Here is a 22,331-nt window from a genome sequence, read left to right as displayed (position 1 = left end):
TTTTACCATTTTGCATCATTAAGAGATGGAAACGAACCAAAAGTGACTTGTCGTAACTGTGCATTTGATGATAAATTCAACTGACTTGGTCGCAACACATAACTGGCAGTTGAGCTAGTTACCATAACAACCAAACAGTCAAAGCGGGGTCACTGAATGAATCAGATGAAATGAAGCCTACATAAATGTACCTGATTTTTTTTCAACTGCAGAACAGATGCTGTAATTCTGCAGATGACCGCTTTCTGATTCTCTGGACTCAAATACACACGATATTGTCCTCTCTTGCAGTGTCTACTCTGGACGGAGCCAGATTTACAATGCAAGATGTGTTCATATGAGTCCCCCTTACACAGATTACACCTTTATTCCGCCATTATGCCTCTGATTCCTGAACATATGCCCCCAGATATCCCAATATATTCCTGTCTATCAAACCTCACCGCTGCACTCTTTGTGTTGCCTTTGCATACAGTTAACCCCAGGCTTTAACTAACCACAATTCAAATCCTAGCCCTAAAATTAACCAGTTTCTCAGAAATGACCAAAGCAACATTATCCACACTGTACGACACTACAGAGCTTGTAGAAACATTTATCTTAGTTTCTGTATGAGATACAGACATGTGATTTTAGCATGGCATTCTATCAACAGCCTTGTTTTCATGGAGTTCCCCTTTTACAAAGAAGCAGCTAGAAACAGTACAAAAAACCCTGCCAGTCAAATCATCTTTTCCAAGTAATTTGCAACAACTAGCTAGAGCTGATAAAATCTGCCCATGAAAGCTGACATTTAAGTCAACAAAAGCCAAATGGGATCTGCCAGAAATGAATAAACACTTTTGTAGACAGCTGCATGCAAATAAGACTAATTATTGAAAATAAATACAATGGACGTCGACTCTGTGTGTGTGTGTATTATATGAGTTTATTCACATGGATTGCAGGTAGGTTATCCCACATTTTGGAGCCAAATCACAGAAACAGAAACATCTCTGACAGACACAGTGCGGGCACTAAATCACCCAGCATTCCTTGAGCAGCATCTGGTGGGACTGGGAGTTTCTGGATGAATAGCTAGTACATGGATGGCTGGATGGTGTGTTTCCTCTGTTACTGTGTGTATCACTGCAGCACAGGCTGCCTCCTGCACATGTCCAGGCTTCAGTGAGGAGTTTCTCTTGGAGAGGAAGCAATCCAGAGGGATACCACTGCTGCTGATTGGCTGATGACCCTTTAAAGGCTACCTATCAGACACCATCCTCGCTGTGTGACTATGTGTGTTTCCCCCTCATCTCGGAACACTCTGTGTCAGCTTGCGCATATTTTTATGTTTGCAGTGCTGCATGCATGCATGAGTGTGTCCGTGCATGTGTATGTGTGCAGGATGCTGAAATCTGGAGCTGTGAAGGAGAGGGAGGGGCAACTAAAGAGATGCTGAAGAAATTCACCACAACATAAAGACAAGAGGATATATACAAGAAGGAGGTGGGGGTGGGGGGATTAGTTACAAATGGTCAGATGTTAAAGATAGAGGGATAGTGAAAAGCATATTGAGCAGAAATCGACAAAGCGAGCGAGGAGGAAGAGGAGGGGGAGACGATCTGCTGTAGGGAGCAGCAGCATTGTTGATTCTCACTGGCAGCTGTCCTCTGTTGCCGTGACGATGGGCTGCTGGCTCTCTGGACCATGGATGGGCGACCAAACGGTGAGTAACCGAAGATTTGCCTCAGGGTTCATAAATGAAGATATGTGTAATTAATCATGTCTCATTTGATGAAGATGGAAATCAGCTCTGTATGTGTGTGTGCGCGTGTGTGTGTGTGTGTGCGTGCATGCAGATGCAAAATGGCATCAACGTTTAATGATTTCTGAAGGATTTTGTATTTGTGTAAATAATAACCTGAATTTGTGTGTTCTTAAATCATTTTGCCAGTAATCTTAATTTTCACTGTTGTGAGAATGTGTCATTTGTCGAATGCTCACAGTTGTTCTGCTGCTTTCCTCTGTCTCCACACACAGGTGCCATTTTGTGCTCCTCAGCTCATGCTGTGTGTGTGTCTTTGTGAGTGTTTGTGTGTGCATTTGTGTGTATTTCTGGCAGAATGTAGCAGAGAGTGACTCATGGTTGTGATGTGCTGGAGTTAACAATACTGTTCCTGCATCTAATTTGATTTGCTGTTGAGCTGCATGAGTGTGTGAAGCAGAATGGGGTTTGTGTTAGCCTGGGGGTGTTAACCCTTTATAGCATGTACGGACACCATGTCCACATTCATTATATACAATAACAATCACAAAGATTCTGAGGTCTTTCTGAGATTCATCTCACTGGAATAAACCCACCGTCTGTCTGCAGGTAAAGCTGCACCTTGTGACCCAGTTGCCTAACACTGATAAATATAGAGTTCTGAGTCCATAGTGAATTCAAAGTGTGACAAGGAAGTGCTGTTAAAATGGAAGTATTGGAGATTTAGATGTTATTATCAAATGTTTTTAATTGTTCACAACACATGGCTAGTGACACGTGAATAATAGAAAAGAGCATAGGGTGAGATATAATGAGATTAGATTTAGTTTCAAGTATTAGTCAAACTTTTTCTATGTATGAACAAAGAGTTACTGTATTGCATTTACATTTTTCAGGTGCACACGAACATGACGGATGCAATGGTCTTTCTGCTTTGTGTCTGCTGAACATGAGAACTCACCAGTGCTTGCTGACATCTCAGTTATATTGGTACCTGTGTGTGTTTATCCCAGATGACTGGACGAAATCTGGCACACCTGAGCCAGCGGGATGCTCTGCGAATCCTGGCAGCCAGCCACCATCCAATCACCATGCAAATCAAGGGTCAGAGGGCATGTGGTGCTGAGGCAGACAGGGGAACCTGGGAGCCCCTCCCCCTCAATCTGCAGCACCTCAACCTGCCCCTCCCAGTGATTGGGGCAGGGCTCAATGCCTCTAGCCCCTCCTACCAGGACAGGTAATAAAACAAATATTTATTTCAATAGCCTAGAAATTGCCAGACTCAGCTCTGATTTAGAGATCCTGCTCAATCCTGTTTAACACCATGCACCATGCACACCCACTGCAAGTGCAGAGAACTAAATATACTCGTTATTGTGTAACGTTTGTTTTGGACTGTGTATCACAATCATTTCTGTTTTCTGTTGTTGATGTAACCACAGACATTATTACAACCACCTGTCTCTGCCACAAGACCACTGTGATAGAGGACGGTACGGCTACCTGTCCAGCTCCCCGGGGGACACAGTGGACATTGGTCATCAGGTGAAAAAAAAAAAAAAAAAGATTTCACTGTGATTTCAGTTGCTCTGAATGTATTGCACCTTGTATTGTATATGTCAGTAGAATCAGTAGCTCTGTCATGTGGCTTGTTGTGGACATAAATTCTATCCATGTGACATTAATTGAACAGGTGTTAAAGTGTTAAAACTGCAAGAAACATTGTAATTGAACAGGACAACAAAGACTGGATAACTGTTTGTCACTCTAATTTCCACTTCCTTAGAATCCCCATATACGTTCAGAACCAACTTCATATATTTTTCTAAAGTATAGTGTAACTCAAAGATTGTGTCTCTTTCCTAACATATATGAATAGTAGTTAGGCATGATCGGCAAAACCCTAAACCAATTGAAAAATGTGTGCTGTTTCTCATTTTTTTTTTATTTCCTCAGGACCCAGAACTTACTGGTCGTCGACCAAAAGAACAGAACTGCCTGATGGGATGCTGCAATAGCAACGTTGAAGAACCTAATGGCTGCCACAGTCAGGTATCAACAACGATGCATATCATAATGTTCCAATAATTATGCCAACACAGTGTATTAGATATGTTTGCTACAATGATGCCTGTTGTTGCAGACTGATGATGAGGATTTCATGCTTGAGAAGCCCCTGGGCTTCCTGCCGCTCCACCATGAGTTGGACAGTGGTCTGGGCTGGACTGACGGCTCACTCCATCAGGGGGACTTATCGGGGCTGGAGACTGAGGAGGGAGGCTTGGAGGACTGTCATCCACATGGGCCTCTTGTCCCAGGGGGTTGCGGGGGCTATGGAGGTGGTGGCTCTCCTTCATCTGAGTCTTTTATTTCCTCTGAGCTCAGCGACTCTGGGTTCTACAGTGTTAGCACTGGAGAATTCAGGCACTTCCAGAGGCTCCTGGAGAAACGAATGCGGCTATACAATGCCAGGCTGCAACATCAGGGTGAAACCTGTGACAGGCGGGAGAGGCGTGACAGTTGCCCCAAGAGCCATCGAGAGCTGCTGGAGGCAATTCCTGAGGCACTGACCATGCAGCCACAGAGTCAGCACCTCCACCTTGGGATGGAGGAGGGCGTCGGGCCAGTCATGGACCTTCCATCTCGTGGGCTTTTCAGGTAGAAGCCTAAAAATAACTGTACCTGATAAATAGGTGCAATCAGCAGATTCAGGTCTGCTTCATTGATGCATTCCTGCTTGATTGTTGTCATTTTTATTTAATTCTCTGTGCACATGCACATTTTTCTCAAATATTTACATACTGATCGGAAGTTTGGGGGACCTAGGGCACCCTACATTGAATAGGACCTACTTTTGAACAATATGTCTTGAAATATGTTTCCACGCTTTTGTTTGTTGATTTCATTCCTTGTGTTCCCAGGGTCTCGTCAGTCCAGTTCAATAAAACTGACCGACCTTGCCTTAATCGGCACAGCTCCAGCAGTGGGGCCCTCTTCAATCCATCTCATGCACATGCTGGAATGTCACGGATGACTGCTCCAGTCCTCTCCACATGCAGCACCCCCTCCAGCCACAGGAGACCACTGGTACCCATGCAGCCTCACCACCAAGGTTCTAGCTCAGTGGGGATGCTGAGGAGAAGCAGAACACTGCACCATCGCCCTCCTCCACAGGAATACCGCCGCAGGGCCAGTCACCCAGCATCCCCCTCCTACTGTGCAGCCACCCTGCACCACTGCGTAGCTGTCACGCCACATAATGTCATGCAACCAGGTCTGCCAGAAGAAGGTGAGCTAGTGACTGGTGTGATGTCCTCCCACCCAGTAGCTCTGGCCCTCTCTCCCCAGCAACATTCCATCACCCTGGGGCATATGAGGCCAGCCGACACTCATGAGCGATGCTACGACAACAACAATAACAGTCAAATTACTCACCGTGACTGGTGGCACTCACAAGAAAGACTCTTGATGCCTGAGCCAATGGTGACAGAAAGGGACAGAGAGATTGAGAGGGAAATGGAACAAGAAAGGCAAATGCAAATGGAGAAAGAACTGAAGATGGAGATGGAAGCACAGATTAAGGAGGAGATGAACAGAGAGAGGCAACAGGAGCTGGAGAGGAGCAGAGTCAGAGATCAGCAGCACTTCCAGAATGTGGTTCACCCTTCTCAGGCTGGAGATGTCAATGACACATGGCCAAAACCAGCTAGTCGGCAGTTCCAGGGCGGTGGGGGTTCCAGAGGACTATACAGCACACTGGAAGGCCACACTGGTTCATTTCTTGGTACTACTGCTGCTGTTGGATGGGATGCAAAGAAAGGACACCTTTATGCGAGTTCCAGCCCTAATCCCAGTTCTGGTCTGCAGCCAAAACTTTTTCCAAGCTCCAAGCCCATTACAACCTCACGGATCTCTAGAAACCAGCTCCTGAGAGACCGGGCGTCTCAGCTGGCAGATGAACGCAGTGGGATGAGCACTGATGAGGAGACTAGTACTGACATGCTGATGGGTCGTTACTGGAGTAGAACAGAGAGGAGGGAACACTTTCTCTTGGCGCGTGAGCAGAGGCAGCAGCAGCAGCTGCAGGCCAGAGGAGGGGTAATACGAGATGCTGTCAGCAGAGGAGGAGCCATCACAATAGGAGGAGGAGCCACTCTTGGAGATGGAGGTCTGCTGGACAACGGCGGAGTTGGAGCTTTTGCAGAAGGACGTTGCAACACAGTGCTGGAGCTGAGTCAGAAGAAACTGAGTCGTCTGAGAAACAGGAAGGTGTTGGATGACTGGACGACAGTTGAAGAGCTGCTGACTCATGGGACCAGGATGGACAGCCAGGAGGACACAATGTGTCCTAGCTCCCTCCTTACAGTCACCACTGTCTAACTGCATGGACACCACATCTAACTGTTTGAGTGTGTGTGTGTGATGTTAAGGTAACAGGCATTTCGTAAACAGGCATTTCGTAAAATCTAAATGTTCTTGTCTTCTGAGTAAGAAGAGAAGATGGGTATCAATTTCATCTCTAGGACACATTTGGCATAGCTTAGCATGACTATTGGAAGCAAGAGGGGAAACTGCTAAACTCACTCCATCTAAAATATCTGTCTTCCAACAAACCCAAAGCTGTGTGACATATACCAACTGCTCTCTCCCTCTCCAGCAACCTGGGAGGCTAACCAAACCAAAATGCAACTTATCTCGGATTGTCTCTTCATCTCATTTGTCACAATAAGAGATTTGTGGCTACTTGTTAAGTAGCACATTTCAAAATGTATATATCAGTCAGCTTTAGAGATAATGGGAGGGTTTCCTCTTTTCATGGAGGTAGGCTTGCAGGTCCCCGTCTTCTCCCAGTGGCTGTGCTTAGTTAAGCAAAACAGGCTGGACTGTGTTCTCGATGAAAAGCTTAATTCATCCAGGAAGAACATCCAGCTGACAACATCGGCGCAGCTGACTTGAGTTGTTTTATCACAGATTTGCTCCTATTGGATTAAAATATGTTAGCATAACCACAACGTTCTGCAGGATACATTTGTGTCATCACGTTAAATCAAAAGTTCAAAGTGTACTTTGTGCATTTGTCTGTGTCACATAGTATCATCAGGAATTCCGTTGTTGACATATAAATTCTATCAAAGATAAAGCTGATACTTGTCTTCACATATGACTCTGTGGAAGACATTGAACAGGAGGTTTCATGGAAATGTCTGACTGTTCCTTTAATGAATGTGTGTGTGAGAGAGGGAACTTCACTGTCATTGCCTCCTCATCACCTCAACTGTTTTGTGAGAGTGTGTCACTATTGTATAGCACTCCTGACAAAATGTGTCAGTGCATGATGTGTGTGATGACAAACGACTGAGCAAGTCCAGACGAGTGCGACTGCGTCATGTTTCATGATATTTCACAGGATCTTTGACAAAATTACAGATATTAGGGTTTTGGACTCAATTCCTCGAATAGATCATGAGAGTTTGGGGAGCAATATTTTGTTCTGCGTGCTGTAACTGGCTGTGCACTAACATACAGATTATATACTACTACTACTTATACATCAGGGCCACAAAACACATCAGCAGCCTGTAGCAATGCAGACAATGACAAATAAGATTTGATATCAAATCCTGAATGTTTTTTAATAGAAAAATCTGTTTACACTTAACATATAAATCAGTGAGAGCTTTTGTAACGCGATGATAAAGGAACCATGTGATTGACTTGCTTATCTGAAGCGAGTTAAATGTGATGGCCAGGATTAAGGAACACCGTACCACAGAGTTTTGCAAAGGATTTCAATCTCATCTTTAATCTGTTACATTAGCTGCTGCAGGAGGTTATGTTGCATTCACGTCTTAGTCAATGTCACATGCAACTTAGTTGGTAAGCGAACTAAATACCTTTATCAACATTGATACACTTGATGGAAGAATGAGCCAATAACAGCTGGTGATGTGCAAGTGTACATCCATTGTTATCTGTGATATTGACTGATATCTGGTATATATCAACAGATATTTATCATACAATGCACTATTTCTAATATGTTTTCATGAATAACTTAAAAAAATAGGAATTGATATGTTTCACCTTAAAAAAAGCCCTACAACATACATTACATAGAGGCGGAGACCTTACAATATTATAGAGCAGGGTTTCTCACTGGCCTGCATGTTTTAGATGTTTCCCTGCTCCAGCACACCTGATTCAAATAGTCAGCTCATCAGCAACTACTGCAGAAGCCTGATAACGACCCATTTATTTCAATCAGGTGTGTAGGAGCGAGGGAAAAGTGGGTCCCCAGGACCAGGACTGAGATACCATGTTATAAGAGAGAGAAGAGAAACCCAACACTTCACACAATGAGTGAAAAAGCACTAGTGTAGAGAGAGAAAAAAAAACAATGCCATAACATTGTCATTGTCAGAGTTTGATTATTCAGTCCAGAATACTAAAATAATGATGATGATATTAATTAGTTAAACCTGCTCTTTTACATATCGCTGTTCCACTGACATGGCGTGAATGCAGCATAAACTCTTTGGCCCTTTCATAACTCTCTGAACTGTTGGCAAGTTGCTTACATTGACCTTTACTGAAACGGGCAATGATTATTTGAGACACACAGACGAAGCTCAAGTCACTTGTTGACATTCCACGACAAGAAAGTACGACACGAGTGCACCTGGATTCAATCTACTGACTGATTCCAGGTCTGCTGTAGAGGAAAATGTGCAATATTACCTCAAGCTAGTTTTAATATGACAATGATGACGACGACGTGTGCGCTACCTGTCAGGTTTCCATTGAATGCAGTGATTTTAAGTGAAGACGCACAGACGTAAGAAATCACTACAGGTGCAGAGAAATCCTACTATCTAAACGTGCAAGAGCAAAGGTGATGTAGATATTAACATTATTTCTCTACATTGTTTTCCATGAGAGGGACCTAAGAAAAAACACTTTTGCACATAATTTTTATACCTAAAGTTTACCCTACCTTTCTGTACCAGGGACCGAGGCCAGTGGAAAGACTGTAGATAGAAAGACGTGTGTATTGCTGTTTTCTTAAAAACTATCATTGTGATTTATGAAGAAACTTTATTGTCATTGTGTTGGACATATTTCAATATTTTTCCTGTGATGTTATAAAAAAACCAAAAACATTAACAACAGTTTTTATGATCTTTAAAATTGACCTTATTTATTAGTTGGTGAAACATTGCTTAGCCATTTTTCAAAGTGTGGACACAAGTTGTGCATATTATTGTCTCTTTAAATGGATAAATTGAAGTTACTGTTGTTTTGTGTCATTATGACATGTACATATTGATTTTGTCAAACAGATGAGGATGACATTAGTGACGGGACACAGTGATGCCGTCAGATGTCTAAAGTGGTTTTATCATGTGATTCTAGGTTTACTGTTGTGTGATGGAGGCTGTATAGACGGCACAAAGATTAGAATTGCAGTATTAGTACATGTAACACACACACACACAATATTGTCAAAATTCAAGGAACGTGGTTTATAGTTTGTTCCGAATGCTCCATGATGCATCCATAAGTTATGAGTCGGTTCACTGACACTCTGGAAAGAACACTGTGGTGTTTAAGATCAGTCTCTTCTATTTTCTGTATTTTTCAGAGTCAGTTGTGTTTGATATAGTTTCAGGTCCGTGTGTCCAGGACAGAGATCGTTCTCAGAGATGTTGAGCCTTGCCAAAGCAACATGTCCAAAGCTGTTTTGATCAAGTTGTTTAACAGTATTTATTGAGCATAAATAGAAGCTGTGATTTTATGGGATGTGTTTAGCTTAGCGGTGGCACAAAGACATCAAAAACTAAAAATGAGAAGCTCTATTTTGAGCTCAAGCTCAATGCTTACGCGGCCCAAATGTTACCTAGTCCCATCTTAATTTAAGGTGGCAGTGTTCATGCATGTGGAGGCCACTGATGAATTTACTGGGAGTATATTTAGATCAAGAGGAACTGGACAAGGTTTTGACTTGAGGATTTGGCTTGATGTAAACATCTTTGAAATACTAGTTTTAATTCACTTTTTAATAACGCAGATTTTTTTTTATGACATTTTGTTTCGTGAAAGTAAGCACAAGACTAAATCATAAAAATAAGAAAAAAGTGACATTTCATTTGAAACATACATGAGAAAAACCTAAATTAAAGCTGCCAGTGACATTTGTAATGATGCTAACGAATGAATCCAGAAGTGCTGTGTGAGTGCAAATCTGTATGTTTATGTTTGGATCTGCACCAAACCTCAACTGTTCATAGATGTTAGCATACTACACGTGCCATTTTCTTTTTTTTTTGATAAATTTACAAGATTTTATAGAAAACAAAAGGAGAATTCATGTTTCCAACCTTTGAATTAGATCTAATCCAAAAGTTAAATGGGACTGAAGAACCATAGGTAACAATAGAGGCCATACCGTTGCTTTTGTAACCAATAATTAAAGTTAATTTCCGGGCTGTAAACATCCATTTTGGGTCCTTCCTCCCACTTCTTAAATGACCTACAAAGTTCGTCTGGTTGAATTGTGACTGACATAAGCTGTGGCTTTATATCACTTTCAAGTTATATAAAGGTGGATTTTCCTTTTGTGAATTTAACTGCGCTTGTTCCTTCCCTTTGCTTCCAATTCTGCTAAGCTAAGCACATCCTGGACCCATCACTGTACTGGAAAGATCAAAGTGATATCTATCTTTTCATCTCACTTTATAGAACATGGCTGATGATGATGATGATGAAGCTTCACAGTTATTTTAGACAGGGTTTTTTCACTGACTCTGGGAGATGCCGTGAAACCAAACCTCCCCCAGGTTTTGCTTCTACTTCCTCTCTCCTCTCGCTTGGCTGTGACTCAAACAATCTGAATAATGGATGATGAAGAAAGAATATTTTATTTTTCCCACCACCCTCCCCTTCACTCTCTGTGCTGCCGTTACAAGACAGAGAGCTGAAAATAGCACTGCTGTCCTCATGTGATGTGAATTAAGCACACTGGAGCGGTGACGCTTACTGCTGGAGAGCTCAACACTCGTCTAACTCCATCTGACATCTCCTCCATCCAGCCCACAACACCGCCTCCATCTGTCTGTGTAAGGGTTCTTTCTCAAGAGAGTAAGCTTTTTGGACTACAACGATGTACATGTGATTGTAATAAAGATATTTTAATTAGCTATGACAATGTGTTTCTTTGTGTCTTTTCACTGATATTCTAAGCTTTGGGTTTAGAGGTTTGAAGAATGAAGGCAAATTGTGGAGGTTGTGATCTAATCTCCATAGTGCATGTTTTGGACTGTGGGAGGAAACCGGGGAATCCAGAGAAAACCCACACACACACACGGGGTCATTGAAATTATATTAATTATATCTTCAATTTGCCAGGAACCATGTGAATTAATTGAATAAAACACCACTTAAATACTCCATGAAAACTTATATATATATATATATATATATATATATATATATATATATATATATATATATATATATATATATATATATATATATATATATATATGTATCATATATATATATGTATATATATATATACAGTACATACATATGTTATACAAAATCTTAAACCAATTTGATTGGATGAATGAAATTTGATGATATTTGATATAGACTCAGAGCAAATGTTCCATTCATCTCTGACATTTTTTTTAAAAGACCACTCATTGGAGCTATTGTGATGCATATTGAGACACAATAGTATTGATCAATCAAAGAGTTAAAAGACACAGTGTGTGAAACCACAGATGGAATGTGGGGATATCAAAAATAAAGCAGCCCATTGCAGATTCAGTATTAAATAATATTTAACAAAAGGGGAACATGTCTTGCAAAATTAAGATATATTTTCATGTGTATAGGCATGTTATGAAGCATAATAAGTGCATTAACAGGATACAACAATTCGGCTTTTGATGTTACCTCATCAACTCTGTGGTAATGTTTTCTTTTAAGATTATGTTGTGCTGTGTATTATTGTTTTGATTATTTGAGATTAACACTTAACATATGTCGATGTACTGGAATAAAAATAATGGGTGTGGTGACCCTTGATAAAATAATAAAGTCATCCTGTAATTTATACCCTACACTACAGGATATACTGTACATGAAAGTGAGTCACACACACTGGCTGTTTGCTGAGTCTATTCTCGGATGCATATGTGTGATGTGCATGTGACTTTGACACTGTCTGCCACCTGTTTCAATCACGTCCAACCATTGTCCACACAGTAATTCAACGTGTTGCATCTCTCATTGTCTCCTCCAGTGCTCTGATTGGCCGAGAGTGTGAGAAAGTGCACTCAGACCAAGACCCACACATTCATATGGAGACGTGGGACTATAAATAGGAGGGATGAAGCCAGCAGAGATCAGATTCTCTCTACAGAGACCTCTACAGCACACAGATCCAGACATGGCACCTACAATCACTGCAGCTCTGACCAACTCTCAGGAACATCTGACTCTGACACACAAGGTAAATTGAAGAACATTCAAGAACATTTCATCTTCTGTCTTTGTTCATGCTCACACTTTACTCCAGAATCAGTCCATTAATGACTTTGCTCTTTTCTCTGCAGCTCAGAAAGCCTCTGGTGGAGAAGTTACGCAGAGAGAGAATCAACAGCAGCATTGAGCAGCTCAAGTCTCTCCTGGGTCCAGAGTTCCTCAAACAGCAGCCAGACTCCAAGCTGGAGAAAGCAGACATCCTGGAGATGACAGTCTGTGTCCTGACACAGCTGCAGCAGCACAATCAACAGCAGAGAAGACTGACGATGAAGAACTTCAACAAGCTGCAGTCTTCCTCTGATAAGAACCTGACAGAGGCTGACTTCTCTCCTCTGAGCTCCACGGACAGCATCACCAAAGACAAGAGTCCAGTCCACAGCACCCTCTGGAGGCCGTGGTAGACACCTACAGACTGCTGACAGTCTCAGACAAACTCAGACAAAATGGTCCAAGATTATTGGAAGTGAATTCTTATGAACTTGAAAAAAATACAGTTCCTAAGGAATTTTAAAGATGGAATCTTTGTTCAAATCTGATGATAAACAAGTTTGTTGAAATTTTACAAGAATCAGAGATATGATCTTTAATTTTAATAAAGACGCTGTCATGCATATTGCATGCATCATGTCAAACATGTACAGGATGAGGTAAAGAGCACTACTTCCTTGAGCTTTGATTGTCCTTTCTGTGGATGTTTTATACATCATATACAATCATATACATCAATATGTATATTATGTTTATCTTTTTGTTGAAAAGATTTGCTTGTAAACTTCATGAAGATGTATGCTGATATCAACCTGCTTCAATCACTTTGTGGTCGTTGTAAATCAAAATCTTGAGTCATTTTTTTTAAAGGTGTTTCATCTAAAACTAATTGATGTTGACTCTCATACTGTTTATCTTGTATCAAGACGACTGTTTCTCTGCTTCTTTCAGTGCAGTGTGCACTTTCATTGACTGTACACTAAGGTTGCGATGTATCATTCACATCCACGTATGTCCAACTGAAGCTTTTATAGAAGTCATTATTGAATGTCAATAAAAATATGAAAATATTTCATGTTGCTATCTTTTCTTCTTTAGCATATATGCTGTTATGGCAAAGCATTGCGGGGTTTTTCCAATGTCCTCAACATTTTTCTCTCAGAAACAACAGCAGCAGGTATACAGTATATGTTGGCACCAGGTGGATCCATCTTTATTATTTATCAATATGGAGTACCGAAAAAGGATACTTGACTAGAAGTACAAGTATCTTACCAGAAAATGACTTTGGAATAAGTTGAAGTCACTTTTTATAATATTGCTCAAATAGAAGTGTTAAAGTACAAGAATGTATGCAAATATCAAGAGTAATTGTAAAAGTAAAAGTAAAAGTTTTAAAAAAGTGAGAAGTCAGTCGAGGCAAGGTAGATCAGTGGTAGGGTGAGTTGTCTTTCAACTGGACGGTTGTGGGTTCAATTCCTGACTCTGCTACTCTATATGTGTCCTTGAACACTTAACCCCATATTGCAGTGTGTGAATGGTAACGATATAATGTAAAGCAGCTCATAAAGATGATAAAAAAAAGCTCTATATAAATACAGACCAACTCTTCTCCTTCTAATTTGTAATGAGGAACAAAGATAGAAATTTAGTGGAGTAAAAATAAAAGTTGTTAAAAATACAAATAACATACTTAAGTACAGTAACAAATATTTGTACTTTCTTACAGCACTGGTATAGAGTAAAGATATGATTTCTTTTCTTACTGTATGTGCACTAATAAAATAATATGGATATCGTCTGTCATTGTCAATCACCGAAACAATTTTCTCTGGTTCTGTTTAAAAAAATAAAAATAAAAATAAATAAAAAATAACACGTTGACTGACGTCATATTTTGTCCCTTATTGTTGTGTTTTGTCACTACTGTTTACCTCCACGTGTCACTTAGTTTAAAAACATCAAATCAACAGTTTGCACTTTATGTAAATCCTTTTCATCGTATAACCACCATGTTCCTCTTTTCAAACACTGGAGCTCAAGGCAAGTCAACAAGTTTTCGTCGATTTAAAGCTGATTCCATGTAAAAATGAGGTGTTTGTACTAAAACGAGGCCGCACATAAAAGGTAATATGACACACGCTGGTTGTTCTGCCAGTGAAACGACACACTGTGGGAAACCAAAGAAACCCCACTCACAGAGCCGCAGCGTGACAATAGATCTGGACGTCTGCCTCGCAGTGACAGATGTTCAGGGCTGTTAAATCACCACGTTAAGAGGATATGAAATGAATCAAAAGTCGTGCTCCTTTAAAACAATATCCAGCAGTTCATCCTCAGCCGTTGTCGTAAGAGTTCAAATTGATTGAAAGGGTTTTACTTTGTTTGAGTATATCATTAAAAAATAACATGATTGATACATAACATATAATAAACTATCACACAGTCTAGTGTTGGAAAGTACATTTGTATCTGTTTTTTTTATTTTTTACAGTAATCTTTAATAATTTATTTAGATTTAGTTAATAAGATACTTATTAATTAGGGTCACAAAGTGTAATATTTCCAAGAATGTGGACTATTACTGTCCTCTTCTTTTTTACATTGTTAATAACATTTTTAAATATCCACATTTCTAGTTGAAATCTTGAAATTGAATAAATATAACAACATAAAAATTGGAGACAATAATAAGTGTGGGAAAGCTCTGAAGAGGAGTCACAGTTCAAATTGATTAGCTTTCTTAACGCCTACAATCAGTCCGACATTGTCCAGAGGGAATAGACACACTTCAGGAAACAGCTGTCCTTCCCAACCTCACGTCCTCATGTGAACATCGTAAATATTCATCCATTTGCTTGACTAAAAACTTAATTTATGGTTTATTTTAAAAGTTATAATAAACATTGCGGACCACTGCTTCCATGTGAAGTGTGTTTGTGCTGTATTCTTGAGATTTGGATGTAACTTTGAAAACATGAATGTGTTTTTTTTTCCCTCTCCAGATGGTCGGTGACGTCAGGCCGTGTCTCTGTTACAGCTCGTGTCCAGCATCAATTACACAAGTGTCTATTGTTGTGCACGTGGGAAACTGAGAGCGACCTTCTACTCACACTTAGCACAGCAAAGAGAGCGCACCTGTTACATCAGGACCACAGCAAGTCTTTGTCCCCATTCAAAAGAAATAACTCCGAATATCATCATGACTTTCCATTGGTCTAGAGCAGGAAAAATACTATCTAATAAACATCACAGTTTGTCTGTTTGTGAGCAGTATTACAGCTTTTCTGGAGATGAAGGTCATGACCCAAGAAGTATGGTGGTGATTTAAAGATGGATTCAGATTTCCTTTAATATTATGAGATTGGGAAAGTTTCAACATTAAAAAGTCATCTTATAATACCTGTGTATTTTGGTCAAAATCAAAAATCAAAATCATTTCATCCTTTCTGATAAATTTACTAGTTTAATACTAAATATTTTATGTGAAAACCTCAACCTCTTGTCTACATTTAAAAAAAAAAGGGGGAAAAGGACGTTTAAATTAATTTGTACTCAGACTCTGAAGAGTGTTTGGTTTCACACATCTGTGACATGATTATTAGAGTGTGCTCCTTCATTTAAGTCATTGATCGGCATCAGATTTCTCTTTACAGTCACCACATTCACAGATTTACAGTTCTGTGAGTCTCTCTCCATCACCCCCGTCCTCCGAGTTACATCTCAGGGGACTGAGATCTATCTGTTGACCTCTGCTAATATGACAATTGAGCATGTGGCAGCTCTGCAGTCCCTTTTCTTCTCTTAGGGCTCTCTGATTGGCTGAGAGTGTGAGAAAGTGCAGTCAGACCAAGACCCACACATTCATATGGAGATGTGGGACTATAAATAGGAGGGATGAAGCCAGCAGAGATCAGATTCTCTCTACAGAGACCTCTACAGCACACAGATCCAGACATGGCACCTACAATCACTGCAGCTCTGACCAACTCTCAGGAACATCTGACTCTGACTCACAAGGTAAATTGAAGAACATTCAAGAACATTTCATCTTCTGTCTTTGTTCATGCTCACACTTTACTCCAGAATCAGTCCATTAATGACTTTGCTCTTTTCTCTGCAGCTCAGAAAGCCTCTGGTGGAGAAGTTACGCAGAGAGAGAATCAACAGCAGCATTGAGCAGCTCAAGTCTCTCCTGGGTCCAGAGTTCCTCAAACAGCAGCCAGACTCCAAGCTGGAGAAAGCAGACATCCTGGAGATGACAGTCTGTGTCCTGACACAGCTGCAGCAGCACAATCAACAGCAGAGAAGACTGATGATGAAGAACTTCAACAAGCTGCAGTCTTCCTCTGATAAGAACCTGACAGAGGCTGACTTCTCTCCTCTGAGCTCCACGGACCAGACCAGCATCACCAAAGACAAGAGTCCAGTCCACAGCGCCCCCTGGAGGCCGTGGTAGACACCCACAGACTGGAGTTACAACCAGACAAAGTGAGATGACCACAGTGGTCAAAGATTACTGGAAGTGAATTCAGTGAAATTGAAGGACTTGTTCTTCTGTATGAACAGAAGTCTGTATCTGTGTGTTTGACATTTCCTGAGGAAATGACACAAACTCTATCTTTCAAGTTCAGAAAGAGAACATCTTGTCATGCATGTTGCATGAATCCAATCTGATTGCAGCAGCAATTATTGTTATTATACCTCAGTCTACTTCATGTACTGGTATTATATAATGTTATGATAACATTTGTTATCTTAGATCATTTTGATCTTTGACATGGGAAATATTTAAATGTCCTTTTTATGGACATACAACTGATCTGTTGTAAGATTAAAATTACTTTTCCCTAAAAGTTATTCAGTTCTTTTTGGACATGGATCATATTGATTATTGACATGAGAAATATCTAAATGTCCTTTTTTATGGACATAAAACTGATCTGTTGTAAGATCAAGATCACTTTTTCTAAAAGTGTTGCTTCATATCTTCATGTTTCCTGTGATGTTTGTTACATCTTGAATAGTTTTGATCATGTTGATCAATTGTTGAGTTATTGTCCTTTTTTAGGACATGTTATCATTGTTTACTGCAGATCATTTGATGTGATTATTGAAACCTGATCTGTTGCAGATCAATATGTTTGAACTTTTATTGTTAAAGTTTCACTTTAATGTCACAGTTTTATTGTGACAATATGACTTTATTATTTTCAGGATCAGCTGAAGTTTCTGATCACTGAGAATAATGTTGTCTTACGTAAAGTGCTTTGAGTATTTTTGCTTTTATTAATGAAGAGCAAACCTTTAATCCATTTGTAAAAAAGAGTGAAAGTACAGTGAGAACTGTGTCCTCAGATACTTTTACCTGTTTGTCTTTTATAAAGACTCTTGTTCCTTGACTCTCTCAGAGTACAGTGTGTCTTGTAGAAATCTACAAGTTGTTGTTGTGATGCATCATCACCTGGAGTTGAACTGTTTACACTTGTTGTTTATTGAATAAACAAATGCTGTCTGATGAAAATATTGGTTACTTGCTCTTTGTTTACATTTCTCCTCTATATGATGATGAAGATAAGAAACTATAAACATCTGCTTTAAATGTCTTTCACTTCAATGTGTTCTTTACACGGAATGTGAAGGTCAAAAGTCAAGATCACTTGCAGCCTGAGGAGTAATTGTATCATAATTCAATTGAATTCAATTCAATTTTATTTGCATAGCGCCAAATAACAACGTACATTGTCTCAAGGCACTGTACATAGACAACATCAAGGAGAGCAGAGAAACCCATCAGTGAGCAAGCACTAGGCATCAGTGGAGAGAAAAAAACTCCCTTTTAACAGGAAGAACTCTCTGACAGAAGAGAAATACATATTAAATACAGAGAGATTGTCCTGATTCAGTCAAAAAAAAAAAATTGTTCATGTTTTTATATGTCCTTAATATGTTTGATGATTAGACAGTGTTTATCTGCAGGAATTGACATTTTTAACAAGCAAATAAATTCTTATTCACAATGCCGTCCTGGCTGGGAAGGGCATCGAGGAATATCAAAAGTTACAACAGGACATAAACATTTACAAGCCATATTGAACATGAACAAGATATGACAACAAATATTAGCTGACAAACAGGGTTGAAGGACTTTAGAAATCCTCTCTTGCTTGTTATAATGTAAAACATTCCAATTTGACATTTAAAGAGATCACTCACCGTGTCTAATGTGATGTATAATAGGACACACTTGTATTGTTGGAGCAGTGAAAGGACAGCGTGTGGGAAACCAGAGGAAACTGACTGTGCAGGCTCTTTGAAGAAGGAAATGTTTAACTTAAAATGAATGAATGAATGAATGAATAGCTTAATTTTCAGTTACATTCATAGAAAAAGTAAAGATCATTTAACAAAATTATGCCAATAACTGAAAAAGGAATAGGCGCAAGCACGTGGCATATTTTTGCCTGCAAAAACAAAAGAAAATCAGAAATGTAGAGAAAATACATATAACATTGCACTTACAATAATAGTACTAGACTTTCAATTCGCATTGTAAACTATAATTATTTTACACGTCAAACTATTTTTGAACCCCAAAAGAGTATTACACAATTTCATTTCATCATTGAGTTTGTTCCATAACTTTACCCCCAAAACTGACACACATGTATATTTAATGTTTGTCCTCACTTAGTTTAAAGAATGTCTGAAAGCAAACAGGAATTTGTTTTATTCAGCACTCAAAAAATCATGTCAACATCTTTAGATGTTTAAAACATATTTTTAAGATTTTGAGTCTTAAATTATTAGTCACTATACAAAACTGTAACTGAGACATTTTACAACAAGGGAAAACAAATAGTGACTCAGTTCAGTTTCACGATGACAAAATATTCATGAAGAACACAATAAAAATGGCTAATGATAGTGATCAAGGCTATTTAAAGGTAACAATTACCGCTGCTGCTTTTGTGCTTGTACCCAAGCAACTGTGATTATAGACAATTGAGTTATCAGTCAAGATTATTGTTATGCATCTTATTACCACCATGTCTACAACAAAGTACGTTTATCATATATCATATATAAATATCAAAAATGATTATGTATGCTACCGTTATGTATGCTATGTAACGTTAATACAGGGCCATGAGTTTGCAAGCTATCTATTCATTTCTGTTTATTTTTGAAAGAACAAAAAATGCTTGCAGTGTCCAGATGTAGCAGGTGTGTTGCTTGTCTTGTGGCTGTTTGTTTGGTGTGAGAAAGAAAGTTTCCCTCACTTTCTCACACTGGCTGTTTGAATGAAATGGTCACAGAAGATCAAAAACCACAAAAGGCCTTTGAGAGGACCTTTTGTTGGACGTGAGCTGTAATGGAGACTCAGGCTGACATCACCAACCATCTGGAGGGAAACGACCTCATTGGTTACCTCCAAAATTTCATTTATAATAAAGAAAGAGATCACAATACACCAATTGGCATCTGCATTTTAGCTTGTGTTTATTAAAATCTAAATAAAAATAAAAGTATTTGACATATTTAACATAAACAAGTGTTTATGTTTGGAGGTCTACATAAGCAGCAGCTGTTCCTGACTTGCGCCAAATCTCGGACAATAGACGACTGCTGGTGTGTTTAAAGATGCTAATCTCACTGGTCTGTGATTCATTTGTCCAGAGATTTCCCACACTCTGTCCACTGACACATAGTTTCCTGTGTGCTGCTGGTAACTGGGGATCAATATGTTTATTTCAGTGTTAGTCCTTGTTTTTAACATTCAACTCAAAAGTGTAATATGAGTATATGTACTGTATATGTCTTGAAAACAAAGACAAATGTCCTCATTAATGTACGACATTGCTCTAACATAATGTTACATTTCATTATTAAAAGTACAATGTGTGACATTTCAGTGGAATTATTTCCATTTGGCAAAAAGTGGCATTAACTAAATACCACATTTACATGATACCACATTTTTACAGTAGCCCACAATGGACAAACTAAAGACCTTTTTAGTTTTAATGCTAACTGAAGGCTGCAAAGGTTCTCTCTTACATAGTTTTTCATTTCTATTCTGCCAAACTATATTTATTTACTTGCATTCCTGAACAGAAAGATTTGTTTTAGTGGTTGAATGTTGAATGTAGCCCAGTGAGCTGGCTCAAATGTGGGTATAAAAAGATGTATTCAGTTTGTTATTTGCCAAAAATCAGTCTATTCAATTGCACCTTTTAAACATTTTTCTGTCGAATAAATTTGCATTTTTGTTCTTACTTTGATGCCTCAGTGGTTGAATGACTCGACATCACCTCTTAACCTCTTCAGGACAGAGGTTTCAGTCTATTGTCCCAAATGGTTATGTGAGCGATTTTTTCCCACACGTTGTCTTTTCACTGGAGGAACAATAGATGTGAGTCTCATTACTCATCACATGAGGAGACAAAGGTTGTCTTTGAAGTTTCTTTTAAATTCCAATACCAAGGAAGTGAGGCCTGCACCAAAACTTTGACTCAGCAATCAGGTCATCGTCAACACTTAACCAAGGACATGAAGTAAAAACCCTCACTTCATTTGGTGTAAATCGAGTGAGATGGATAAAATTAGCCCATCATGTCACATGATGAGATTCTCAGATTAAAGATGCACAAAGACCATGTGTGTGTGTGTGTGTCTGTGAATTATACTGTTTTAAAAGAATTAAATACTGAATTAAAGGATGATGTGGCAGAATGAGATAGTTATGACAAATTATTATGGGACAACTAAGTTATCCTGCATCACAACAAGGCTTGAGAAGAAACAACAAGAACAGAAGATATTTTTGATCAAGTAAATGTTTGATAAAAGCCTTGATAAAAGCCTCTGCTGGAGGCAAGTAGATGTGATGATACGTCACAAAGACGTCACGACAGGGAAACTGCACTCAAAGTGAGTGGAGGAATCATCGTCTTTACAAAAGACAAAACAATATGAGATCAGTTTTACATAATAATGAACATATCTCCGACTGTCAAAACACAGCTTCTTGAACAAATCAAGTTAACATGACAACATCAAAGATGATCATAGCTCCACAGAGCTCAATTTCAATCAAAACCACAACATTGTCATGAAAAAAAGGGGTTTAACAAATATCATCACATTTTAACACATGACACAAAAATGCATCACCTGAAAAAAAATGTATTAGGTTGATTGGCCAAAAGTTGTAGGAGTTGTTAGTTCAAATACCAAATGTCATATTGTCGGCTGTCACCAGGGGGCGCTGTTTTCGAAATTAAATATTTTCAAACAGAGCCGGACTATCATCAATCCTAGCAAGTTTGGTTCCAAACGGACCAGGTGATCACACAAAAGCTGAAGGACAAGTTCGTTCAAATACCATTGGTGCAAAATGGCCAATTTGGCGTGCAATCCAAGATAGCGGCCTTCCTGAAGGAGTCACAGGAAAGTCGTCATTGACTTTTTTGACCGTCCCCACCTAATGAACATGTGTACCAAGTTTGTATGTTAAACCCAACAGCAGATGACCTAACTAAGTTTGTCGAAGCATGCCACTTCTCCAGGTGCCGTAGAAAGTATTTTTGAACCAGGACACAGGTTACTGAAATGTTGTCTTTCCCTCATGTGCTCTCCAGTTGAAAATAATGTAAATACCTCCACGAGGAGAAATCTTCCCCTCTCACTCACCATCATGCCGTGCCCTGACCTGTCCCGTCCTCTTCATGACGCATGCTTGATTATGTGTGGGATGCTAGAGGGTGACAAGTGCTTTTTTTTTCAATTCAATTAAACTTTATTGATCACTAAAATGAAATGAGAACTGTGTGCTGTTGTAAACCCTCACCAAAAGGAACAGAGTAACGCAGCGTTTGGTAACGGAAATGGAGTTACTGAATTTAAAACAACAATGCGTTACATTATTAGTTACTGATTAAAGTAACAACGTTACGTAACAGCGCTACGAAAGCAGACAAGACCTCATAATAGAAATACAACAAACATTATATAGAATTCAGATGATGGGACTCACAGTAAT

General features: G+C 39.3%; 3 protein-coding genes across 4 annotated transcripts; all 3 read left to right on the top strand.

Annotated features, from left to right (window-relative positions):
- The first annotated feature begins 1,289 nt into the window (after positions 1 to 1,289).
- LOC122768558 lies at positions 1,290 to 10,949 on the top strand. 2 transcript variants are annotated; one of them, XM_044024638.1, is made up of 6 exons: positions 1,290 to 1,708; positions 2,761 to 2,984; positions 3,190 to 3,292; positions 3,704 to 3,799; positions 3,891 to 4,405; positions 4,669 to 10,949. In XM_044024638.1, the coding sequence occupies exons 1-6, from the start codon at positions 1,667 to 1,669 to the stop codon at positions 6,125 to 6,127; spliced, it is 2,439 nt and encodes an 812-aa protein (XP_043880573.1). In that variant the 5' UTR covers positions 1,290 to 1,666; the 3' UTR covers positions 6,128 to 10,949. The 2 variants fall into 2 exon arrangements, with proteins under 2 accessions (XP_043880573.1, XP_043880574.1); XM_044024639.1 differs by lacking the exon at positions 1,290 to 1,708 and adding an exon at positions 2,286 to 2,356.
- A 1,179-nt stretch (positions 10,950 to 12,128) lies between these two features.
- Positions 12,129 to 13,356, top strand: LOC122768560 (transcription factor HES-1-like). Its single transcript, XM_044024641.1, has 2 exons — positions 12,129 to 12,266; positions 12,370 to 13,356. Exons 1-2 carry the CDS (start codon positions 12,144 to 12,146, stop codon positions 12,697 to 12,699), a joined length of 453 nt encoding a protein of 150 aa, XP_043880576.1. The 5' UTR covers positions 12,129 to 12,143; the 3' UTR covers positions 12,700 to 13,356.
- A 2,812-nt stretch (positions 13,357 to 16,168) lies between these two features.
- On the top strand, positions 16,169 to 17,810 carry LOC122768559 (transcription factor HES-1-like). The gene is made up of 2 exons (XM_044024640.1): positions 16,169 to 16,306; positions 16,410 to 17,810. Exons 1-2 carry the CDS (start codon positions 16,184 to 16,186, stop codon positions 16,743 to 16,745), a joined length of 459 nt encoding a protein of 152 aa, XP_043880575.1. The 5' UTR covers positions 16,169 to 16,183; the 3' UTR covers positions 16,746 to 17,810.
- Positions 17,811 to 22,331: the final 4,521 nt, after the last annotated feature.

The sequence above is a fragment of the Solea senegalensis genome, linkage group LG4 (genome assembly GCF_019176455.1).
Source record: "Solea senegalensis isolate Sse05_10M linkage group LG4, IFAPA_SoseM_1, whole genome shotgun sequence".
In the NCBI taxonomy this organism is placed as follows: Eukaryota; Metazoa; Chordata; class Actinopteri; order Pleuronectiformes; family Soleidae; genus Solea; species Solea senegalensis.
This window is presented reverse-complemented; position numbering and strand designations above follow the sequence as displayed.

Bases quoted from the DNA above. Each gene is read 5' to 3' on its own strand.
- LOC122768559 (XM_044024640.1), top strand. From the start codon at position 16,184: ATGAAGCCAGCAGAGATCAGATTCTCTCTACAGAGACCTCTACAGCAC. The intron at 16,307-16,409 runs GTAAATTGAAGA...TTTTCTCTGCAG, and splicing joins ATCTGACTCTGACTCACAAG to CTCAGAAAGCCTCTGGTGGA.
- LOC122768560 (XM_044024641.1), top strand. From the start codon at position 12,144: ATGAAGCCAGCAGAGATCAGATTCTCTCTACAGAGACCTCTACAGCAC. The intron at 12,267-12,369 runs GTAAATTGAAGA...TTTTCTCTGCAG, and splicing joins ATCTGACTCTGACACACAAG to CTCAGAAAGCCTCTGGTGGA.
- LOC122768558 (XM_044024638.1), top strand. From the start codon at position 1,667: ATGGGCTGCTGGCTCTCTGGACCATGGATGGGCGACCAAACG. The intron at 2,985-3,189 runs GTAATAAAACAA...ATGTAACCACAG, and splicing joins AGCCCCTCCTACCAGGACAG to ACATTATTACAACCACCTGT. The intron at 3,800-3,890 runs GTATCAACAACG...CTGTTGTTGCAG, and splicing joins CTAATGGCTGCCACAGTCAG to ACTGATGATGAGGATTTCAT.